We start from the raw sequence: 20,225 nt of genomic DNA on the forward strand, positions 1-20,225 counted from the left end.
AAACCTGGCAGATCTGTTTCATGTCTGCTCCACCACTTTAAGATGTCATCATCATCTCCGGGATGCATTAAAATGTACAGATCTACTTCATCTGCTGCGGATGATCTGTTGTTCCTCCATTCCTTGAAACGAGCTCTCTTTCTGGGTGGTGATGACACAGTACTTGAAGGATCTATGATAATAAACAAAAGAGACAAGTAATACAGAACTGATATGGAAATCATCGAAGCATTCCCGTAAGAGACCGATGACCTCGCTGTTTGATCTCTCCCCCCAAACAACCTGACCCCCGTTCCCATAAAAACGAGATGTTTTACGTTAATGAAATATTATACGAGTCACAACATTCCCGTTTCTCTATAATACACTTTCCACTAACTATGCAAAAACGATTATGTTAATGATTGAATGTTGTACCTGCATACGTAGCACACATTTGTCGCACATTGTTAAGAATTTCCTGCTTTTCACTTATTTCAAGCATATTAAGATAACGGAAGGACGGCCAAAGAAACGATCTTTGTGAGGTTTCTTGCAACTGTGTTTCTTTAAATGAGTGGTTCCCGACTGGGAAAACAATAAAATGGAGCAGTTTATGCACGATACGTACCCAGTAGACGCAATGTTTTCATCTACAACCAACAGAAATTTACTCCATACTTGGCTTTTTAGACCTTCCCGTTTCTTTAATGTGTAAACATTGGTTTCAATCTTACGTCTTACTACACTGGCTTTCTCGCGCTGCATGATTACAGAGAGACACACCACAAATAAGAAGCCCGTACTGGCTGCAGGTTCACACGGATAATAACACGTGCAATGTGTTCGAAGTTATGTGCTACGTATTCGGTCACGGCTTCTATGCTCGATCACAAGAACTAGTGCGGGTAGCCTATCTAGTTAGGGTGTGCTCGCCCCACCTCGTATTTTGTGCTCGCTTACTCGGTCATGCAGGACTCTAATCGGATGTCAATTTCGCGCCCACAAACCACCAACTCGTGATTTACGGGAATTGCGTGACCCGTGCATAGACGCGCATTGTCTTCGAGAGAACTGTGGCCATAGTTGAGATCAGTCGCTCATTTCGTAATGTCGGAAACGAACGATGAAACTCATCTCAAACGTTCACCGTTTTTTGACGAATTTCCGCTGTCAACAAACAGCTAGAAACAAAAGAAATTTCTGCAAGAACGGAGTTGCAGTTTTTCCATTTGAAGGACACACACAGCACGTCTGCCTTACAAAGCCGTGTCAACAGAATTATTCCTCGGATCAAGTTGACACTTGTTATGTAACATGTGCCAGTATAACAACACTGTAATTTTATTGAACTACGACAATCTCGGTTGGAAAACCTTTTTTATTTGCAGGAAACGACGCGTTTCGCCCATATGGAATATCATCAGATTGGCTTTGGGGGTGAAAAATGACAATAGTGAGACATATATAGATTAAAATGGGGAAATGGAGTTAATACAAAAACGAAAAAGGGGCAGAGTTCCAGGCTGTGCAGCCGTCTCTACAGTTAACCATTACTGTGAAGTTACTTAAAAATTAATGTGGAAAACCAACATTCTCACGGTTCTTCTACGTGGTTTTTCACTACATCTGCCGAAATGCTGTATGAGATGAACTGGTTGTCGTCACGAAAGCAGTGCAAAAAGTGTATCGAAACATTAAATGTTCCAGTAACTCATCACGTAAGGTAGGATCTCCTTTCGTTATGGTGTGTTAAACAAGTGACTCGTGTGTCCACGGGAGCTTAATACCGACGAAGATGATGTTTGTAGCGGCGAAAAGTGGATAATTTGGAGTGACGGGAAGGCGGGTAATGAGGGAAGCTTGTAGCGGCTCCTCCTTCCGCTTACAGTGTGCGCTGCTAATTAATCAGTTACGGAACAATGGCCGCTTTCTCCCTTGAACTACAACCACTGTGATCCAGAAATTTGGAAGTCGTCCAACAGCAGACTCCTACATGCAATAAAACTAAACGCTTGAAGATTAGAACATTTATTGACAACATCTTGTGTTTTTTCGCTCTTCTTTGGCTACCGTATTCCAGGCAGTGTACGTGACTCAGACTTTCGTACCAAAAGTCTTACAAGGAATAACATTGCAGATGTTTACCAATACACAAGGTATTTCGCAATTCCTATTACAGGCATACAGAGGTTTCACATAGGCCTTAGCAGGCCTCGGTAGCGTAGCGGTAGCGTAACCGCCTACTACGCAACGGGCCTGGGTTCGATTCCCGACAGGAGACTGGGTGTTGTGTGTCCATCATCACTGACTCGTAAGTCGCCGATGTGGCGTCACCTAAAAAGGATTTGCAATATGGCGGCCGAAGTCCTCTGAAAGGGGCCTCCCGGCCAACAACGTCATACGATCATTTCCATTATAGCAGATACAGTTTTGATAAGGAACCCATGTCCGGGAATGTACCGTTCGGATGTAAAATAAGTTTGAAAATCGGATCACTTTCAAATCTCTCACTTCACACAATATACGCAATGGGAACATGAGTTCTGACCCGTGTATTCTACAGGAGCGACCAAGGCGTATCTGCGACGAATTCTTTCATACGCACACTCCACAAACCCTAGTGCGCGTCCGTGGAAAATCGCAGTCAACCTTCCTAGTTGCTGTAGTTGGAGTCACGAACGACAGCGGTTGAGTTTAGGGGTGAACAGCGCACATACGTAACACATTCTCCGACAACCAATGAGCGCCGAGTAGTGTTCTGAGCGCTCTGCTGTGAATGTTGTAGCCATTTGGAAAATTAAATATGATCGCAGCGAATTACAAAGTGAGTTTTCGTTTAATATGTTGCAAGTTGTCATCGCTGATGTTGGTGGTAACCGACAAATTCTATGCAAGCAAGCAAGAGATATAATTCGTAGAATACATGCTCTCTTCAAACGCAAAGCACGTGTATGCGTGTACCGCAACTGTCACTCGGAACAGGCAAAAACGCAATCCTCATCCATGCCTCGACTGCGCCCGCCGCCGTACGTGATATACTGAGGTGATCCGTAGAGCGTTCTCGTTACATGCGTTGCGCAACTCACCCATTACGTACCGTACCGTGAAGCGGGTGGTTTGAAAGTGATCTAATCTTAAAGTATATTTTATGACCAAACGGCACTTTTCTGGACATGGGTTCCTTGTTGTTGTTGTTGTTGTTGTGGTCTTCAGTCCTGAGACTGTTTGATGCAGCTCTCCATGCAACTTTATCCTGTGCAAGCTTCTGCATCCCCCAGTACCTAATGCAACCTTCATCCTTCTGAATCTGCTTAGTGTATTCATCTCTTGGTCTCCCTCTACGATTTTTACCCGCCACGCTGCCCTCCAATACTAAACTGGTGATCCCTTGATGCCTCAGAACATGTCCTACCAACCGATCACTTCTTCTAGTCAAGTTGTGCCACAAACGTCTCTTCTCCCCAGTCCTATTCAATACCTCCTGATTAGTTATGTGATCTACCCAACTAATCTTCAGCATTCTTCTGTAGCACCACATTTCGAAAGCTTCTATTCTCTTCTTCTCCAAACTATTTATCGTCCATGTTTCACTTCCATACATGGCCACACTCCATACAAATACTTTCAGAAACGACTTCCTGACACTTAAATTTATACCCTATGTTAACAAATTTCTCTACTCCAGAAACGCTTTCTTTGCCACAGCCAGTCTACATTTTATATCCTCTCTACTTCGACCACCATCAGTTATTTTGCTCCCCAAATAGCTAAACTCCTTTACTACTTTAAGTGTCTCATTTCCCAATCTAATTCCCTCAGCATCACCTGACTTAATTCGACTACTTTCCATTATCCTAGCTTTGCTTTAGTTGATCTTCATCTTATATCCTCCTTTCAAGACACTATCCATTCCGTTCAACTGGTCTTCCAAGACCTTTGCTGTCTCTTACAGAATTACAACGTCATCGCCAAACCTCAAAGTTTCTGTTTCTTCTGCATGGATTTTAATACCTACTCCGAATTTTTCTTTTGTTTCCTTACTGCTTGCTCAATATAGAGATTGAATAACATCGGCGAGAGGCTACAACCCTGTCTCACTCCCTTCCCAACCACTGCTTCCCTTTCATGCCCCTCGACTCTTATAACTGCCATCTGGTTTCTGCACAAATTGTAAATAGCCTTTCGCTCCCTGTATTTCACCCCTGCCAAATTCAGAATTTGAAACTTTAACCACTAACTGCCCCCTACAAGCTCTACCAGTTTGTACAGGGAACTGAAAAATATCGTCTACAGAGTAAGAACTTCTAGAAATTGTCATACTTTAGAAATTCTCCTAAAGTTCTCTTCGCGTATGAAACAAGACGCTTCTACTAGAAAAAATTAAATATCATTTATTTCACCATATATACTAAAGCGAGAAAGAAACTGTTATAGGCATGTGTTTCAAATTCAGAGATATGTAAACAGGCACTATACGGCGCTGCGGTCGGCAACAAGGGTCTGATGCATTTCATTCGAGGAGTGGATCCCCTCAGATCATAATCGAGAACTGACACACCCTGGGTTGGTTGGTTGGTTTGGGGGATGAAAGGGACCAGACTGCTACGGTCATCGGTCCCTTTTTCCAAAGACAAAGAACACCCTCAGAGAATAAAAACGAGGAACAGAATAGATCACAGACGATACAGAACAAGAGAAACTGAGACAAAGACAAGACAAAACGAACTAAAACCACACAGAGTGTGACAGTGGTTGGCCGACCATAGAAATAAAAAAGGAAAAGCCAACCACTTAGAAACACATTAAAAAATCAGTTTAAAATCATAGGCCAAATGCCAGAATCAGCACAAAACAATAAAATAAAACAAAAACACTCAGATTAAATGATAAAATCCCCCTGCCCGAATAAAACGTAAAACTAAGTCAGCCATAGTGGAGTCGTCTGTTAAAAGGGCAGGGAGCGTATCAGGCAGCGCAAATGTCTGCCTGATCACAGCTAAAAGGGGGCAGGCCATCAAAATGTGGGCCACTGTCAAAGCTGCCCCACATCGACATAGAGGAGGGTCCTCCCGGCGCAGTAAGTAACTGTGTGTCAGCCAGGAGTGGCCAATGCGGAGCCGGCAAAGAACTACTGAGTCCCTGCGAGTGGCTCGCAGGGATGACCGCCACACAGCCGTCGTCTCCTTGACATCACGGAGTTTATTGCGCGTTGTCAGTTCGCGCCATTCATCGTCCCATAGCGCCATGATTTTGCGGCGGAAGACTGCCCGCAAATCAGTCTCTGGGAGGCCAACGTCCAGAGATGGCTTACTGGTGGCCTCTTTCGCCAGGCGGTCAACATGTTCGTTACCCGGGATACCGACATGACCGGGGGTCCACACAAAGACCACAGAGTGGCCGCAACGGGCAAGAGTATGCAGAGACTCTTGGATAGCCATCACCAGACGAGAACGAGGGAAACACTGGTCGAGAGCTCGTAAACCGCTCAGGGAATCGCTACAGATAACGAAGGACTCACCTGAGCAGGAGCGGATATACTCTAGGGCACGAGAGATGGCGACCAGCTCAGCAGTGTAAACGCTGCAGCCATCCTGCAAGGAACGTTGTTCGGAATGGTCCCCTAGAGTGAGAGCATACCCGACACGACCAGCAACCATCGAACCGTCAGTGTAAACAATGCCAGAGCCCTGATACGTGGCCAGGATGGAATAAAAGCGGCGGCGGAAGGCCTCTGGAGGGACTGAGTCCTTCGGGCCCTGTGCCAAGTCGAGCCGAAGGCAAGGGCGACGAACACACCATGGGGGTGTATGCAAAGTAGCCCGGAAAGGAGGTGGAACAGTGAAAACCTGAAGCCCAGAGAGAAGCTCTTTGACGCGGACCGCTATTGTACAACCAGACCGGGGCCGACGTTCTGGCAGACGGACGACCGATCGCGGGAACAGGAGACGATAGTTTGGATGCCCGGGCGAGCTTAGAACATGGGCAGCATAAGCGGCCAGCAAACGTTGGCGCCGGAACCGCAGTGGAGGTACACCTGCCTCCACTAGTACGCTGTCCACAGGGCTGGTGCGGAAAGCACCAGTGGCAAGGCGTATCCCGCTGTGGAGAATTGGATCCAGCACCCGTAACGCAGATGGGGACGCTGAGCCATTAGCCAGGCTCCCATAATCCAGACGGGACTGGATTAACGCCTGGTAGAGCCGCAACAGGGTAGATCGGTCGGCGCCCCAGCGGGTGTGGCTCAAACATCGCAGAGCATTGAGATGCCGCCAACACGTCTGTTTAAGCTGCCGGATATGAGGCAGCCAAGTCAACCAGGCATCGAAAACCACCCCCAAAAACCTGTGGGTCTCCACCACAGCAAGGAGTTCGTCGGAAAGATGAAGCCGCGGCTCAGGATGCAATGTGCGGCGCCGGCAGAAATGCATAACGCGGGTCTTGGCTGCCGAAAACTGAAACCCATGCGCTACAGCCCAAGACTGTGCCTTACGGATAGCGCCCTGTAGCTGACGTTCAACAGCTGCAATGCCAATAGAGCTATAGTAAAGGCAGAAGTCGTCAGCATACAGGGAAGCGGAGACAGAATTGCCCACGGCCGCAGCAAGCTCGTTAATGGCTATTAAAACAGACAGACACTAAAACAGAACCCTGTGGCACACCGTTCTCCTGGACGTGGGAGGAACTATATGAGGCCGCGACTTGCACGCGGAAGGTACGAGACGACAGAAAATTGCGGATAAAAAGTGGCAGAGGACCCCGAAGACCCCATCCATGAAGCGTAGAAAGGATGTGATGATGCCATGTCGTATCGTACGCCTTCCGCATGTCGAAAAAGACAGCGACCAGGTGCTGACGGCGGGCAAAGGCAGTACGGATGGCCGACTCCAGGCTCACCAGATTTTCGGTGGCGGAGCGGCCTTTACGGAATCCACCCTGAGACGGAGCCAGAAGGCCCCGAGACTCCAGTACTCAATGCAAGCGCCGGCTCACCATCCATTCAAGCAACTTGCAAAGAAAGTTGGTGAGGCTAATGGGACGGTAGCTGTCCACCTCCAGAGGGGTCTTCCCAGGTTTCAAAACGGGGATGACAACGCCTTCCCGCCATTGCGACGGAAACTCCCCCTCGACCCAAAGACGGTTGTAAAGATCGAGAAGGCGCCGCTGGCAGTCCACTGAAAGGTGTTTCAGCATCTGACAGTGGATGCCATCTGGCCCAGGAGCGGTATCAGGGCAAGCAGCTAGGGCACTGCGAAATTCCCACTCACTGAATGGAGCATTGTAAGATTCTGGGTGGTTGGCGCGAAACGAAAGGCTCCGACGTTCCATGCGCTCTTTAATGGAGCGGAAGGCCTGGGGGTAATTCGCAGAAGCGGAACTCATAGCAAAATGCTCTGCTTAGCGATTGGCAATGACGTCGGAGTCAGTACAAACTGCTCCATTCAGTGAGAGCGCAGGGATGCTGGCAGGGGTCCGATAGCCGTAGCCGCGTCGAATCTTGGCCCAGACCTGCGAAGGAGTGACATGGAGGCCAATGGTGGACACATACCGCTCCCAGCACTCCTCCTTGCCTTGGCGGATAAGGAGGCGGGCCCGCGCACGCAGCCGTTTGAAGGCGATAAGGTGGTCTACTGAGGGATGTCGCTTGTGACGCTGGAGCGCCCGCCGGCGATCTTTAATCGCTTCAGCGATCTCAGGCGACCACCAAGGCACAGCCTTCCGCCGAGGGGACCCAGAAGAACGGGGAATGGCAGATTCGGCGGCAGTAACGATGCCGGTGGTGACCGATTGAACCACCGCATCAATGTCATCAGTAGAGAGAGGCTCAAAAGCGGCAGTGGAGGAGAACAAGTCCCAGTCAGCCTTATTCATAGCCCATCTGCTAGGGCGCCCAGAAGAGGGACGCTGTGGTAGTGACAAAAAGAGCGGAAAGTGGTCACTACCACACAGGTCGTCATGCACACTCCATTGGACAGACGGTAAGAGGCTATGGCTACAGATGGAAAGGTCAATGGCGGAGTAGGTGCCATGCGCCACACTGAAGTGTGTGAAGGCACCATCATTTAACAGCGAGAGATCGAGCTGCGACAATAAATGCTCAACGATGGCGCCTCGACCTGTTGCCACTGACCCACCCCACAGAGGGTTATGGGTGTTGAAGTCGCCCAAGAGCAAGAAAGGTGGCGGCAATTGGGCTACCAGTGCAGCCAGGACATGCTGCGAGACCTCACCATCCGGTGGAAGGTAAATACTGCAGACGGTAATAGCCTGTGGCGTCCACACCCGAACAGCGACAGCCTCTAAAGCTGTTTGTAGAGGTACAAGCTCGCAGTGAAGAGAGTTAAGTACATAAATGCAGACGCCACCAGACACCCTTTCATAAGCTGCCCGGTTCTTAAAATAACCCCGATAGCCACGGAGGGTGGGGATTCGCATTGCTGGAAACCAAGTTTCCTGCAGAGCAATGCAAAGGAAAGGATGAAGGCTGATAAGTTGGCGGAGCTCAGCTAGATGGTGGAAGAAACCGCTGCAGTTCCACTGGAGGATGGTATTAGCCATGGATGGGAAAGGCGTGAAGGGACTGGGGAGGCAGATTACGCCTCCGAGGCCCCTGCTGCTACTGAGTCACCACCTGGACAACAGCCATCTATTGCGTCCGAGGGACTGGCGAGATCCATGTCCTCAGCGGACGCCAGGATCTCCACCTCATCCTCAGACGCAGAGCTTGTAGGAAGCGGTGGGATGGGTGCCACCGCAATGTCGGTAGCCTTGGGGAGTTTCTTCTTCTTCTGCTTCTCGCGCTGTGCCTTTGGTGGTTCAGGCTGGGAGGGCGGCACTGGGTCAGTCTCAGGGACAGACGACGACCGTGTGTCCCGACGACCAGGGACCGGCGGTTGTTTAAGCCACTTGCGGCTGTCGGCATTGGTACCAGTCGGAACTTGAGAGGGGAGGTCCCCAAGGGACCCCTTCCTTACGAGAGTAGCCGAAGAAGTCTTACGCTTCTGCAGCTGGGAAGGGGGAACTGAAGTCCCCGATTAGTGGGGGGGGGGGGGTGTTGCTCCTGAAGTAGATGGAGCAGGAGCAACAGGTTGGGAAGTGCCCCCCACAAGCAAGGGGGCTGGTGGATGCTGACCAATCTTAGAGCCGATTCGTGAGGACGGGAGAACTGGCGATGCAGCAGCGGCGTAGGTTGACGTCATCGCCACAGGATGGAGCCTCTCATATTTCCGTCTAGCCTCGGGGTAAGTTAGGCGGTCCAGGGTCTTATATTCCATTATCTTCCTTTCTTTCTGCAATATCCTACAGTCCGGCGAGCAGGGGGAATGGTGTTCTCCGCAGTTAACACAGATAGGAGGCGGGGCACATGGAGTATCGGGATGCGAAGGACGTCCACAATCCCGACACGTGATGCTGGAAGTACAGCGAGATGACATGTGCCCGAACTTCCAGCATTTAAAACACCGCATCGGAGGAGGGATATATGGCTTCACATCACAACGGTAAACCATCACCTTGACCTTTTCGGGTAATACATCACCTTTGAAGGCCAAGATGAAGGCACCGGTGGCTACCTGATTATCCCTCGGACCCCGATGGACGCGCCGGACGAAGTGAACACCTCGTCGTTCGAGGTTGGCGCGTAATTCATCGTCGGACTGCAGAAGAAGATCCCTGTGGAATATAATACCCTGGACAATGTTGAGACTCTTATGCGGCGTGATGCTAACGGAAACATCCCCCAACTTGTCACAATTGAGCAACCTCCGTGACTGGGCAGAGGATGCCGTTTTGATGAGCACAGAACCAGAGCGCATCTTGGACAAGCCCTCCACCTCCCCGAACTTGTCCTCTAAATGCTCCACAGAAAACTGGGGCTTGGTCGACATGAACGATTCTCCATCAACCCGCGTACACACGAGGTACCAGGGTGAATATTCTCCACTGCCTTCTTTAGCAAGACGTTCCTCCCATGGAGTAGCTAGGGAGGGAAACGATCTCTGATCAAATTTCTTCCCATTGAGGTTAGACCTCGATCGCTTAGAGACTGCTGGTGGAGGCCCACCAGCGATAGATGATGTACCACGCTTCATTGCGGGTCATCCGCCCTGATGCCACCTACTCCGACCAAGGGCCCTCCCCACGGGAGCCACCCAGCCGCAGCAATAGCCACCTGGCAGGAGGGCCATTGCCGGGAGTCCCGATGCCCCAGGGAGATGGGCATCTACTCCTTGGCATACGTGGGGAGTTAACGGCGCAGGCATCAGTAGAGCGATCCCTGTGTTGTCAGGGGGCTACAACCAAGAGGGTACATGGCGGCCCCACCACAACGGACTGGCTACCGTGCTGGATGTTAGGTGACATGTGATCCATGGTCGCCGTCAGTGCAGAAAAGGGCCCTGCACAGTGTTTGGCAGAAAGTGTACGCAGGTGCGTATCCATGCCCAAGCGATGGAGAGCGGGCAGGACTGCAATGCAACGACGAAGAAGATGGTGAAAGTTCTCAACACAACATGGACACAATGCACCAAGTAAGGCGCCCTTCCCCAATCAGCTCGCTCTTCGGAAAAATTTTGAGATATGGAGGTCAAACCCGACAGGGGACCATCACATAAGGCCGAAACGTTTGAGACTCCTTTTAGTCGCCTCGTACGACAGGCAGGAATACCGCGGGCCTATTCTAACCCCTGAACCCGCAGGGGGCCACACCCTGGGCTACACTCAGGGTGTATCATCGCCCTGGAAAAGCCGCAACCGTTCCTGTCGTATTTTCGCCCGTCTGCACGCCGTCACTGCTGCCCGCCATCCGGTCCTCGCGGCCGCCGCCATCGCCGAGAGCCTCCCGGAGCTAAACACAGCCACCACCGCCGGCTCCGCGGACTGGTGGCCGCCTCCCGGTGCTCGCTGTTGCTGCTGCTGCTGCCTCGGCCTCCCGGTCGCCGCATCCCAGACGTCGGTGCTTCTCCTGCTGCTGCCTCAGCCACCTGGTCTCCGCCTCCCAGGGCTCACTGCTACTGCTGCTGCTGCCTTGGCCTCCTGGACCCTGCGCCACAGTGCTCGCTGCTACTGGTGCTCCTGCCTCCGCCTCCTGGTCGCCGCCATCCCGTGCTCGCTGCTGCTGCTGCTGCTGCTACGTCGGCTTCCCGGTCGCCGCATCCCAGACGTCGGTGCTTCTCCTGCTGCTGCCTCAGCCACCTGGTCTCCGCCTCCCAGGGCTCACTGCTACTGCTGCTGCTGCCTTGGCCTCCTGGACCCTGCGCCACAGTGCTGGCTGCTACTGCAGCTCCTGCCTCCGCCTCCTGGCCGCCGCCATCCGGTGCTCGCTGCTGCTGCTGCCGCGGCCTCCTCTCGCCGCCTCCAAGTCGTCGGTGTTTCTCTTGCTGCTGAATCAGCAACCTGGTCTCTGCCTCCCAGAGCACGCTGCTGCTGCTGCTGCAGCCTCGGACTCCCGGTCTCCGCATCCCAGTCGTCGGGGCTTCTGCTGCTGCTGCCTCACCCGCCTGGTCTTCGCCCCCCTGGGCTCGCTGCTACATCTGCTGCTGCCTCGGCCTCCCAGTCGCCGCCTCCCGGTCGTCGGTGAGTCTGCTGCTGCTGCTGCTTCTTCAGCCACCTTGTCTCCGCCTCCCACGGCTCGCTGCCACTGCTGCTCCTGCCTCGGCCTCCCAGTCGCCGCCGCCCAGTCGTCGGTGCTTCTCCTGCTGCTGCCTCAGCCACCTGGTCGAGACCTCCCAGGGCTCGCTGCTACTGCTGCTGCTGCCTTGGCCTCCTGGTCGCCGCCTCCCAGTCGTCGGTGCTTCTGCTGCTGCTGCCTCAGCCACCTGGTCTCCCCCCTGCGTGTTTGGGGGATAGAATAGGCCCGCGGTATTCCTGCCTGTCGTAAGAGGCGACTAAAAGGAGTCTCACATGTTTCGGCCTTCTGTGATGGTCCCCTCTCGGGTTTGACCTCCATCTTTCTAAATTATTCCGAAGAGCGAGCCAATTGGAGAAGGGCGCCTTACATGGTGCACTGTATCCGTCGTGCATTGAGACCTTTAGCCTGCTTTTTCGTCGTTGCAATGGTGGCCCGCTCGTTTTCCATCTCTTGGGCGAGGATACGTCCCTGGGTGCGATTACCACGCTGCACTCTGCAGTGTTGCTTTTAACTGCCACGACGACCTTGGACATTTTTGCACCTAAGATCCAGCACGGTAGCCAGTCTGTTGTGGTGGGGCCGCCATGTACCCTCTTGGTTGTAGCCCCCTGACAACACAGGGGTCGCTCTACTGATGCCTGCGCCGTTAACTCCTCACGTATGCCAAGGAGTAGATGCCCATCTCCCTGGGGCATCAGGACTCCCGGCAATGGCCATCTTGCCAGGTGGCTATTGCTGCGGCTGGGTGGCGCCCGTGGGGAGGGCCCTTGGTCGAGTAGGTGGCATCAGGGCGGATGACCCGCAATAAAGCGTGGTACATCACCTCTCGCTGGTGGCCAGCCAACAGCAGTCTCTAAGCGTTCGAGGGCTCATTTTAAAGCTAACGTTTATAACCCCAAATCGTTCCCATCCCTGGCCACACCATGGGAGGAACGAAAGGCAATGAATGACAGTGGCGTGTATTCGCCCAGGTATCTCGTCTGTACCAGAGCTGATGGTGACTCGTTTCTATCCGTGAAGCCCCAGTTCTTTGTAGAGCATTTAGAGGACAAGTTTGGGGAGATGGAGGGCTTGTGCAAAATGCGCTCTGGGCCAGTTTGGATAAAAACGGCATCCTCTGCCCAGTCACGCAGGTTACTTGCTTGTGACAAGTTGGGGGATGTTAACGTTATCATCACCCCACATACGAGTTTAAATATGGTCCAGGGTATTATTTTCCATCGGGACCTACTTTTGCAGTCTGATGACGAGCTGCGCGCCAATTTAGAGCGCTGAGGTGTACATTTCGTCCGGCACGTTCATCGGGGTCCGAGGGACAACCAGGTAGCTACCGGTGCCTTCATCTTGGCCTTCGAAGGTGATACATCACCAGAGAAGGTCAAGGTGATGGTCTACCGATGTGACGTCAAACCCTATATACCTCCCCCGATGCGGTGCTTTAAGTGCTGGAAGTTTGGTCACCTGTCCTCTCACTGTACTTCTAGCCTCACATGTCGAGATTGTGGTCGCCCATCCCATCCCGATACTCTATGTGCTCCGCCTCCCGTCTGTGTCAACTGTGGAGAGCCTCATTCCCCTTGCTCGCTGGACTGCAGTATCTTACAGAAGGAACGCAAAATCATGGAATATAAGACCCTGGACCGACTGACCTACACTGAGGCTAAGCGGAAAATGGAACGGCTACATCCCGTGCGCATGATGTCATCTTATGCCTCCACTGTCACTCCTGCTCCAGCTCCTTCAGCTGCAAGACATACAGTCAGCTCTCAGAGTCAGAGGACCTCACCTGCCCCCTTGACGATGGGGGCCCCTTCTCTCACTGTTGCTCCCACACCATCTACCTCGGGAGCAGCACCCACTAAACCACTGGGGACAACAGTCCCCACTTCTAAGCCGGAGAAGCGTAAGTCTTCTTCGGCTTCTCTCGCTCGGAAGGGATCCCTTGGGTCACTCCCTTCCCAGGTTCCTACCAGCGGCACAGCAGACACCAACCAGTGTGGTCGACGGGCTTCGCGATCCTCTTTGGTCCCAGAGACTGACTCCAATAAGCCCTCTCAACAACGGCAACCGAAGGAACAGCGAGAGAAAACGACTTTGAACACCCGTAAGACCAAGACACCTGCGGTGGCACCTTCTCCACCGCTACCTAAAAGCTCTGCGTCTGACGATGAGGTGGAGATCCTTGTTTCCGCTGAGGACCTCGCTCTCGCTGGTCCCTCAGACGCAATGGATAGCACTTGCACGGGTGCTCCATCGGAGGCAGCAGGTGACCCAGCGGCGTAATCTGCCTTCCCAGTCCCGTCACGCCTTTCTCCGCCATGGACAATACCATCCTCCAGTGGAACTGCAGCGGTTTCTTCCACCATCTACCTGAGCTCCGCCTACTTATCAGCCTTCACCCTTTCTTCTGCATTGCTCTTCAGGAAACTTGGTTTCCAGCAATGCGAACCCCCGCCCTCCGTGGCTATCGGGGTTATTATAAGAACCGGGCAGCATATGAAAGGGTGTCTGGTGGCGTCTGCCTCTATGTCCTTCACACTCTGCACAGCGAGTCTGTCCCTCTCAAACACCTTTAGAGGCTGTCGCTGTTCGGGTGTGGACGCCACAGGCTGTTACTGTCTGCAGTCTTTACCTTCCACCTGATGGTGATGTCTCGCAGCATGTCCTGGCTGCGCTGATAGCCCAATTGTCGCCACCTTTCTTGCTATTGGGCGACTTCAACGCCCATAACCCTCTGTGGGGTGGGTCAGTGGCAACAGGTCGAGGCGCCACCGTTGAGCATTTATAGTCGCAGCTCGATCTCTCGATTTTAAATGATGGTGCCTTCACACACTTCAGTGTGGCGCATGGCACATACTCCGCCATTGAACTTTCAATCTGTAGCCCTAGCCTCTTACCGTCTGTCCAACGGAGTGTGCATGACGACCTGTGTGGTAGTGACCACTTTCCGATCTTTCTGTCACTACCACAGCGTCACTCTTCTGGGCGCCCTAGCAGATGGGCTATGAATAAGGCTGACTGGGACTTGTTCTCCTCCACTGCCGCTATTGAGCCTCTCTCTAATCATGACATTGATGCGGTGGTTCAATCGGTCACCACCGGCATCGTTACTGCCGCCGAATCTGCCATTCCCCGTTCCTCTGAGTCCCCTCGGCGGCGGACTGTGCCTTGGTGGTCGCCTGAGATCGCTGAAGCGATTAAAGATCGCCGGCGGGCGCTACAGCGTCACAAGCGACATCCCTGCATTGAACACCTCATCACCTTCAAACAGCTGCGTGCACGGGCCCGCCGCCTTATCCGCCAAAGCAAGCAGGAGTGCTGGGAGCGGTATGTGTCCACCATTGGCCTCCATTTCTCTCCATCGCAGGTCTGGGCCAAGATCCGACGTCTCTATAGCTATCGGACCCCTGTCAGCGTCCCTGCGCTCTCACTGAATGGAGCAGTTTGTACAGATTCCGACGAAATTGCCAACAGCTTGGCAGAGCAGTTTGCTTTTAGTTCCGCTTCTTCCAATTACCCACTGGCCTTCCGCTCCATTAAAGAGCGGATGAAACGTCGGAGCCTTTCGTTTCGCACCCACCACCCAGAATCTTACAATGCTCCATTCAGTGAGTGGGAATTTCGCAGTGCACTAGCCGCTTGCCCTGATACCGCTCCTGGGCCAGATGGCATCCTCTGTCAGACGCTGAAACACCTTTCAGTGGACTGCCAGCGGCGCCTCCTCGATCTTTACAAACGTCTTTGGGTCGAGGGGGAGTTTCCGTCGCAATGGCGGGAAAGCGTTGTCATCCCCGTTTTGAAACCTGGAAAGAGCCCTCTGGAGGTGGACAGCTACCGTCCCATTAGCCTCACCAACGTTCTTTGGAAGTTGCTTGAACGAGTGGTGAGCTGGCGCTTGAATTGGGTACTGGAGTCTCGGGGCCTTCTGGCTCCGTCTCACGGTGGGTTCCGTAAAGGCCGCTCCGCCAGCGACAATTTGGTGAGCCTGGAGTCGGCCATCCGTACTGCCTTTGCCCGCCGTCAGCACCTGGTCGCTGTCTTTTTCGACATGCGGAAGGCGTACGATACGACATGGCGTCATCACATCCTTTCTACGCTTCATGGATGGGGTCTTCGGGGTCCTCTGCCGCTTTTTATCCGCAATTTTCTGTCGTCTCGTACCTTCCGCGTGCAAGTCGCGGCCTCATATAGTTCCTCCCACGTCCAGGAGAACGGTGTGCCACGGGGTTCTGTCTTAAGTGTCTGCCTGTTTTTAATAGCCATTAACGGGCTCGCTGCGGCCATGGGCAATTCTGTCTCCGCTTCCCTGTATGCTGACGACTTCTGCCTTTACTATAGCTCTATTGGCATTGCAGCTGCTGAACGTCAGCTACAGGTCGCAATCCGCAAGCCGCAGTCTTGGGCTGTAGCGCGTGGTTTTCAGGTTTCGGCAGCCAAGACCTGCGTTATGCATTTCTGCCGGCGACGTACTATCCACCCGGAGCCGCGGCTTTATCTTGCCGGCGAACTTCTTTCAGTGGTGGAATCACACAGGTTTTTGGGGGTGGTTTTCGATGCCTGGTTGACTTGGCTGCCTCATATCCAGCAGCTTAAACAGGCGTGTTGGCGGTATCTAAACGCTCTGAGATGCTTGAGCCACACCCGCTGGGGTGCTGACCGATCTACCCTGTTGCAGCTCTACCAGGCGTTAATCCAGTCCCGTCTCGATTATGTGAGCCTGGCTTATGGCTCAGCATCCCCATCTGCATTGCGGGTGCTGGACCCAATACTACACAGCGGGTGATTTCCCTAAATCGCTCCAGGCAAATGCCGGGACGGTTCCTTTCAAAGGGCACGGCCGACTTACTTCCCCATCCTTCCCTAATCCGATGAGACCGATGACCTCGCTGTCTGGTCTCCTTCCCCGAAACAACCAACCAACCAACTACACAGTGGGATCCGACTTGCCACTGGTGCCTTCCGCACCAGCCCTGTGGACAGTATACTTGTTGAGGCAGGTGTCCCTCCACTGCGACTGAGGCGCCAACATTTACTGGCGGCTTATGCTGCCGATGTTTTTAGCTTGCCCAGGCATCCAAATTTCCGTGTCCTGTTCCCGCAGTCGGACGTCCATCTGCCAGACCGTCGGCCCCGGTCGGGTTGTCCGATCGCTGTACGCGTCAAAGAGCTCCTCTCCGGGCTTGGGTTTTTACCAGTTCCACCTCCTTTCCGGGCACCTCTGCGCACGCCCCCATGGTGTGTGCCTCGCCATTGCCTGCGGCTCGATTTGGCACTGAGCCCGACGGACTCAGTCCCTCTGGAAGCCTTCCGATGCACTTTTATTAAATCCTGGCCACGTATCAGGGCTCTGGAGTTGTTTACACCGACAGCTCGTGGTTGCTGGTCGTGCCGGTTATGCTCTGACTCCAGGGGATCACTATGAACAACATTCATTGCCAGCTGGCTGCGGCGGTTTTACTGCTGAGCTGGTCGCCATCTCTCGTGCCCTAGAGTATATCCGCTCCTGCTCAGGTGAGTCCTTCGTCATCTGTAGCGATTCCCTGAGCGGTTTACGAGCTCTCGACCAGTGTTTCCCTCGTACTCGTCTGGTGATGGCTATCCACGAGTCCCTGCATTCTCTTGCCCGTAGCGGCCGCTCTGTGGTCTTTGTGTGGACCCCCGGTCATGTCGGTATCCCGGGCAATGAACATGTTCACCGCCTGGCCAAACAGGCCACCAGTGAACCCACCCTGGACGTTGGCCTCCCAGAGACTGATTTGCGGGCAGTCTTCCGCCGCGAAGTTCTCTCGCTTTGGGACACTGAATGGCGCAATCTGCCCTCGCCAAACAAACTCCGTTCTCTCAAGGCGACGACGCGTGTGTGGCAGTCATCCATGCGAACCACTCGCAGAGATTCAGTTGTTCTTTGTCGGCTCCGGATTGGCCACACCCGACTGTCTCACAGTTATTTATTGCGTCGTGAGGACCCGCCTCTCTGTCGCTGTGGGGCAGTTTTTACGGTGGTCCACATTTTATTAACTTGCCCGCATTTAACTGTGCTCAGGCAGACATTTGCGCTGCCTGATACGCTCCCTGCCCTTTTACTAGATGACTCTGCCATGGTGGACTTAGTCTTGCGTTTTATTTGGGCAGGGGTTTTTTATCATTTAATCTGAGCGTTTATGTTTTTTAGTGTTTTTAATGTGTTCTTGGTGGTTGGCTTTTCCTCTTTTTTTCTCTATGGTCGGCCAACCACCGTCACTCTCTGTGTGTTTTAATTTCTTTTGTCTGATCTCTGTCAGACTCTTTCTTGTCCCGTCACGTCTGACGTCTTTCTTGCTGTTCGTTTTTATTCTCTTTGGACGGTTTTAATTTTTTGCAAAAAAATCCCACAAACCAACCAACCAACCACCTGGACTCCACCTCCCAGGCCTCACTGCTACTGCTGCTGCTGCCTCGGCCTCCCGGTCGACGCCTCTCAGTCGTCGGTGCTTCTGCTGCTGCTGCCGCAGCCACCCTGTCTCCGCCTCCCAGGGCTCGCTGCTACTGCTGCCTCGGCTTCCCGGTCGCCGCCTCCCTGTCGTCGGTGCTTCTGCTGCTGCTGCCTCAGCCACCTGGTCGTCGCCTCCCAGGGCTCACTGATACTGCTGCTGCTGCCTTGGCCTCCTGGACCCTGCGCCACAGTACTCGCTGCTACTGCAGCTCCTGCCTCCGCCTCCTGGTCGCCGCCATTCGGTGCTCGCTGCTGCTGCTGCCTAGGCCTCCTGTCGCCGCCTCCAAGTCGTTGGTGCTTCTGCTGCTGCTGCCTCAGCCACCTGGTCGCCGCCTCCCAGAGCTTGCTGCTACTGCTGCTGCTGCTGCCTCGGCCTCCCAGTCGCCGCCTCCCAGTCGTCGGTGCTTCTGCTGCTGCTGCCGCCTCAGCCACCTGGTCTCGATCTCCCAGGGCTCGCTGCTACTGCTGCTGCTACCTCTGCCTCCCGGTCGCCGCCTCCCAGTCGTCAGTGCTTCTGCTGCTGCTGCCTCAGCCACCTGGTCTCGACCTCCCAGGGCTCACTGCTACTGCTGCTGCTGCCTCAGCCTCCCGGTCGGAGCCTCCCAGACGTCTGTGCTTCTGCTGCTGCTACCTCAGCCACCTGATCGCCGCCTCCCGGTGCTCGCTGCTGCTGCTGGTGCTACCTCGGTCTCACGGTCGCCGCATCACAGTCGTCGGTGCATCTGCTGCTGCTGCCTCAGCAACCTGGTCTCTGCCTCCCAAGGCTCGCTGCTGCGGCTGTTGCTTCCTCGGCCTCCCGGTCGCCGCATTCCAGTCATGGGTTCTTCTGCTGCTGCTGCCTCAGCCACCTGGTCACCACCTCCGAGGGCTCACTGCTACTGCTGCTGCTGCTGCCATGGCCTCCTGGTCCCTGCAACACAGTGCTTGCTGCTACTGCTGCTCCTACCTCCGCATCCTGGTCGCCGCCATCCGTTGCTTGCTGCTGCTGCTGCTGCTGCATCGGCCTCCCGGTCGCTGCCTTCAAGTTGTCGGTGCTTTTGCTGATGCTGCCTCAGCCACATGGTCTCTCCTCCAAGGGCTCGCTGCTGCTGCTGTCGCCTCGGCTTGCCGGTCGCCACATCCCAGTCGTCGGTGCTTCTGCTGCTGCTCCTGCCTCTGCCTCCTGGTCGCCGCCGCCCAGTCGTCGGTGCTTCTGCTGCTGCTGCTACCTCAGCCACCTGGTCTCTACCTCTCAGGGCTCGCTGCTACTGCTGCTGCTGCCTCGGCCTCACGGTCGCCGCATGCAAGTCGTCCGTGCTTCTGTTGCTGCTGCCTCAGCCACCTGGTCTCTACCTCTCACAGGGCTCGCTGCTACTGCTACTGCTCCTCGGCCTCTCGGTAGCCACCTCCCAGTCGTCGGTGCTTCTGCTGCTGCTGCCGCCTCGGCCTCCCGGTCGCCCCGTCGCAGTTATCGGTGCTTCTGATGCTGCTGCCTCAGACACTTGGTCTCCGCCTCCCAGGGCTCGCTTCTACTGCTACTGCCTCCCCTGCCTCCGCCTCTTGGTCGCCGCCAGCCGGTGCTCGCTGCTCCTGCTGCCTCTGCCTCCTGGTCGACGCCTCAAGCCGTCAGTGCTTCTGTTGCGGCTGCCTCAGCCACCTGGTCTCCGCCTCCCAGAGCTCGAGCTGCTGCTGCTGCTGCCTCGGCCTCCCGGTAGCCGCCTCCCAGTCGTCGGTGCTTCTGCTGCTGCTGCCTCAGCAACCTAGCCACCATGTCCCAGGGCTCGCTGCTACTGCTGCTCCTGCCTCGGCCTCCCGGTCAGTGCCGCCCAGTCGTCGGTGCTTCTGCTGCTGCTACCTCAGCCACCTGGTCTCCGCCTCCCAGAGCTCGCTGCTACTGCTGCTGCTGCCTCGGCCTCCCGGTTGTCGCCTCCCAGTCGTTGTTGCTTGTTCTGCTGCTGCGTCAGCCACCTGGTCTCCGCCTCCCAGGGCTCACTGCTACTGCTGCTGCTGCCTCGGCCTCCCAGTCACCGCCTCCCAGTATTCAGTGCCTCTGCTGCTGCCACCTTAGCCACCTGGTCGCTGCCTCCTGCTGCTCGCTGCTGCTGCTGCTGCTGGCTCGGCCTCCAGGTCGCAGCAACCAAGTCGATGTGCTTCTGCTGCTGTTGC

At 54.3% G+C, this 20,225-nt stretch overlaps 1 protein-coding gene across 1 annotated transcript; it reads right to left on the reverse strand.

Annotated features, from left to right (window-relative positions):
- Positions 1 to 18,065: 18,065 nt before the first annotated feature.
- LOC126183380 (uncharacterized) lies at positions 18,066 to 19,080 on the reverse strand. Its single transcript, XM_049925313.1, has 2 exons — positions 18,937 to 19,080; positions 18,066 to 18,512 (listed from the first exon to the last, which is right to left on the reverse strand). Exons 1-2 carry the CDS (start codon positions 19,078 to 19,080, stop codon positions 18,066 to 18,068), a joined length of 591 nt encoding a protein of 196 aa, XP_049781270.1.
- Between the last annotated feature and the right edge of the window lie 1,145 nt (positions 19,081 to 20,225).

This window comes from Schistocerca cancellata, chromosome 4 (assembly GCF_023864275.1).
Source record: "Schistocerca cancellata isolate TAMUIC-IGC-003103 chromosome 4, iqSchCanc2.1, whole genome shotgun sequence".
NCBI lineage: Eukaryota > Metazoa > Arthropoda > Insecta > Orthoptera > Acrididae > Schistocerca > Schistocerca cancellata.

What these genes read in the sequence shown, in the direction of transcription:
- LOC126183380 (XM_049925313.1), bottom strand. Translation starts at nt 19,080, where the DNA reads ATGCAGCAGCAGCAGCAGCAGCAAGCAACGGATGGCGGCGACCAGGAT. An exon ending in GCAGTGAGCCCTCGGAGGTG is followed by an intron (nt 18,513 to 18,936) that starts GTGACCAGGTGG and finishes GATCGAGACCAG; the next exon opens with GTGGCTGAGGCGGCAGCAGC.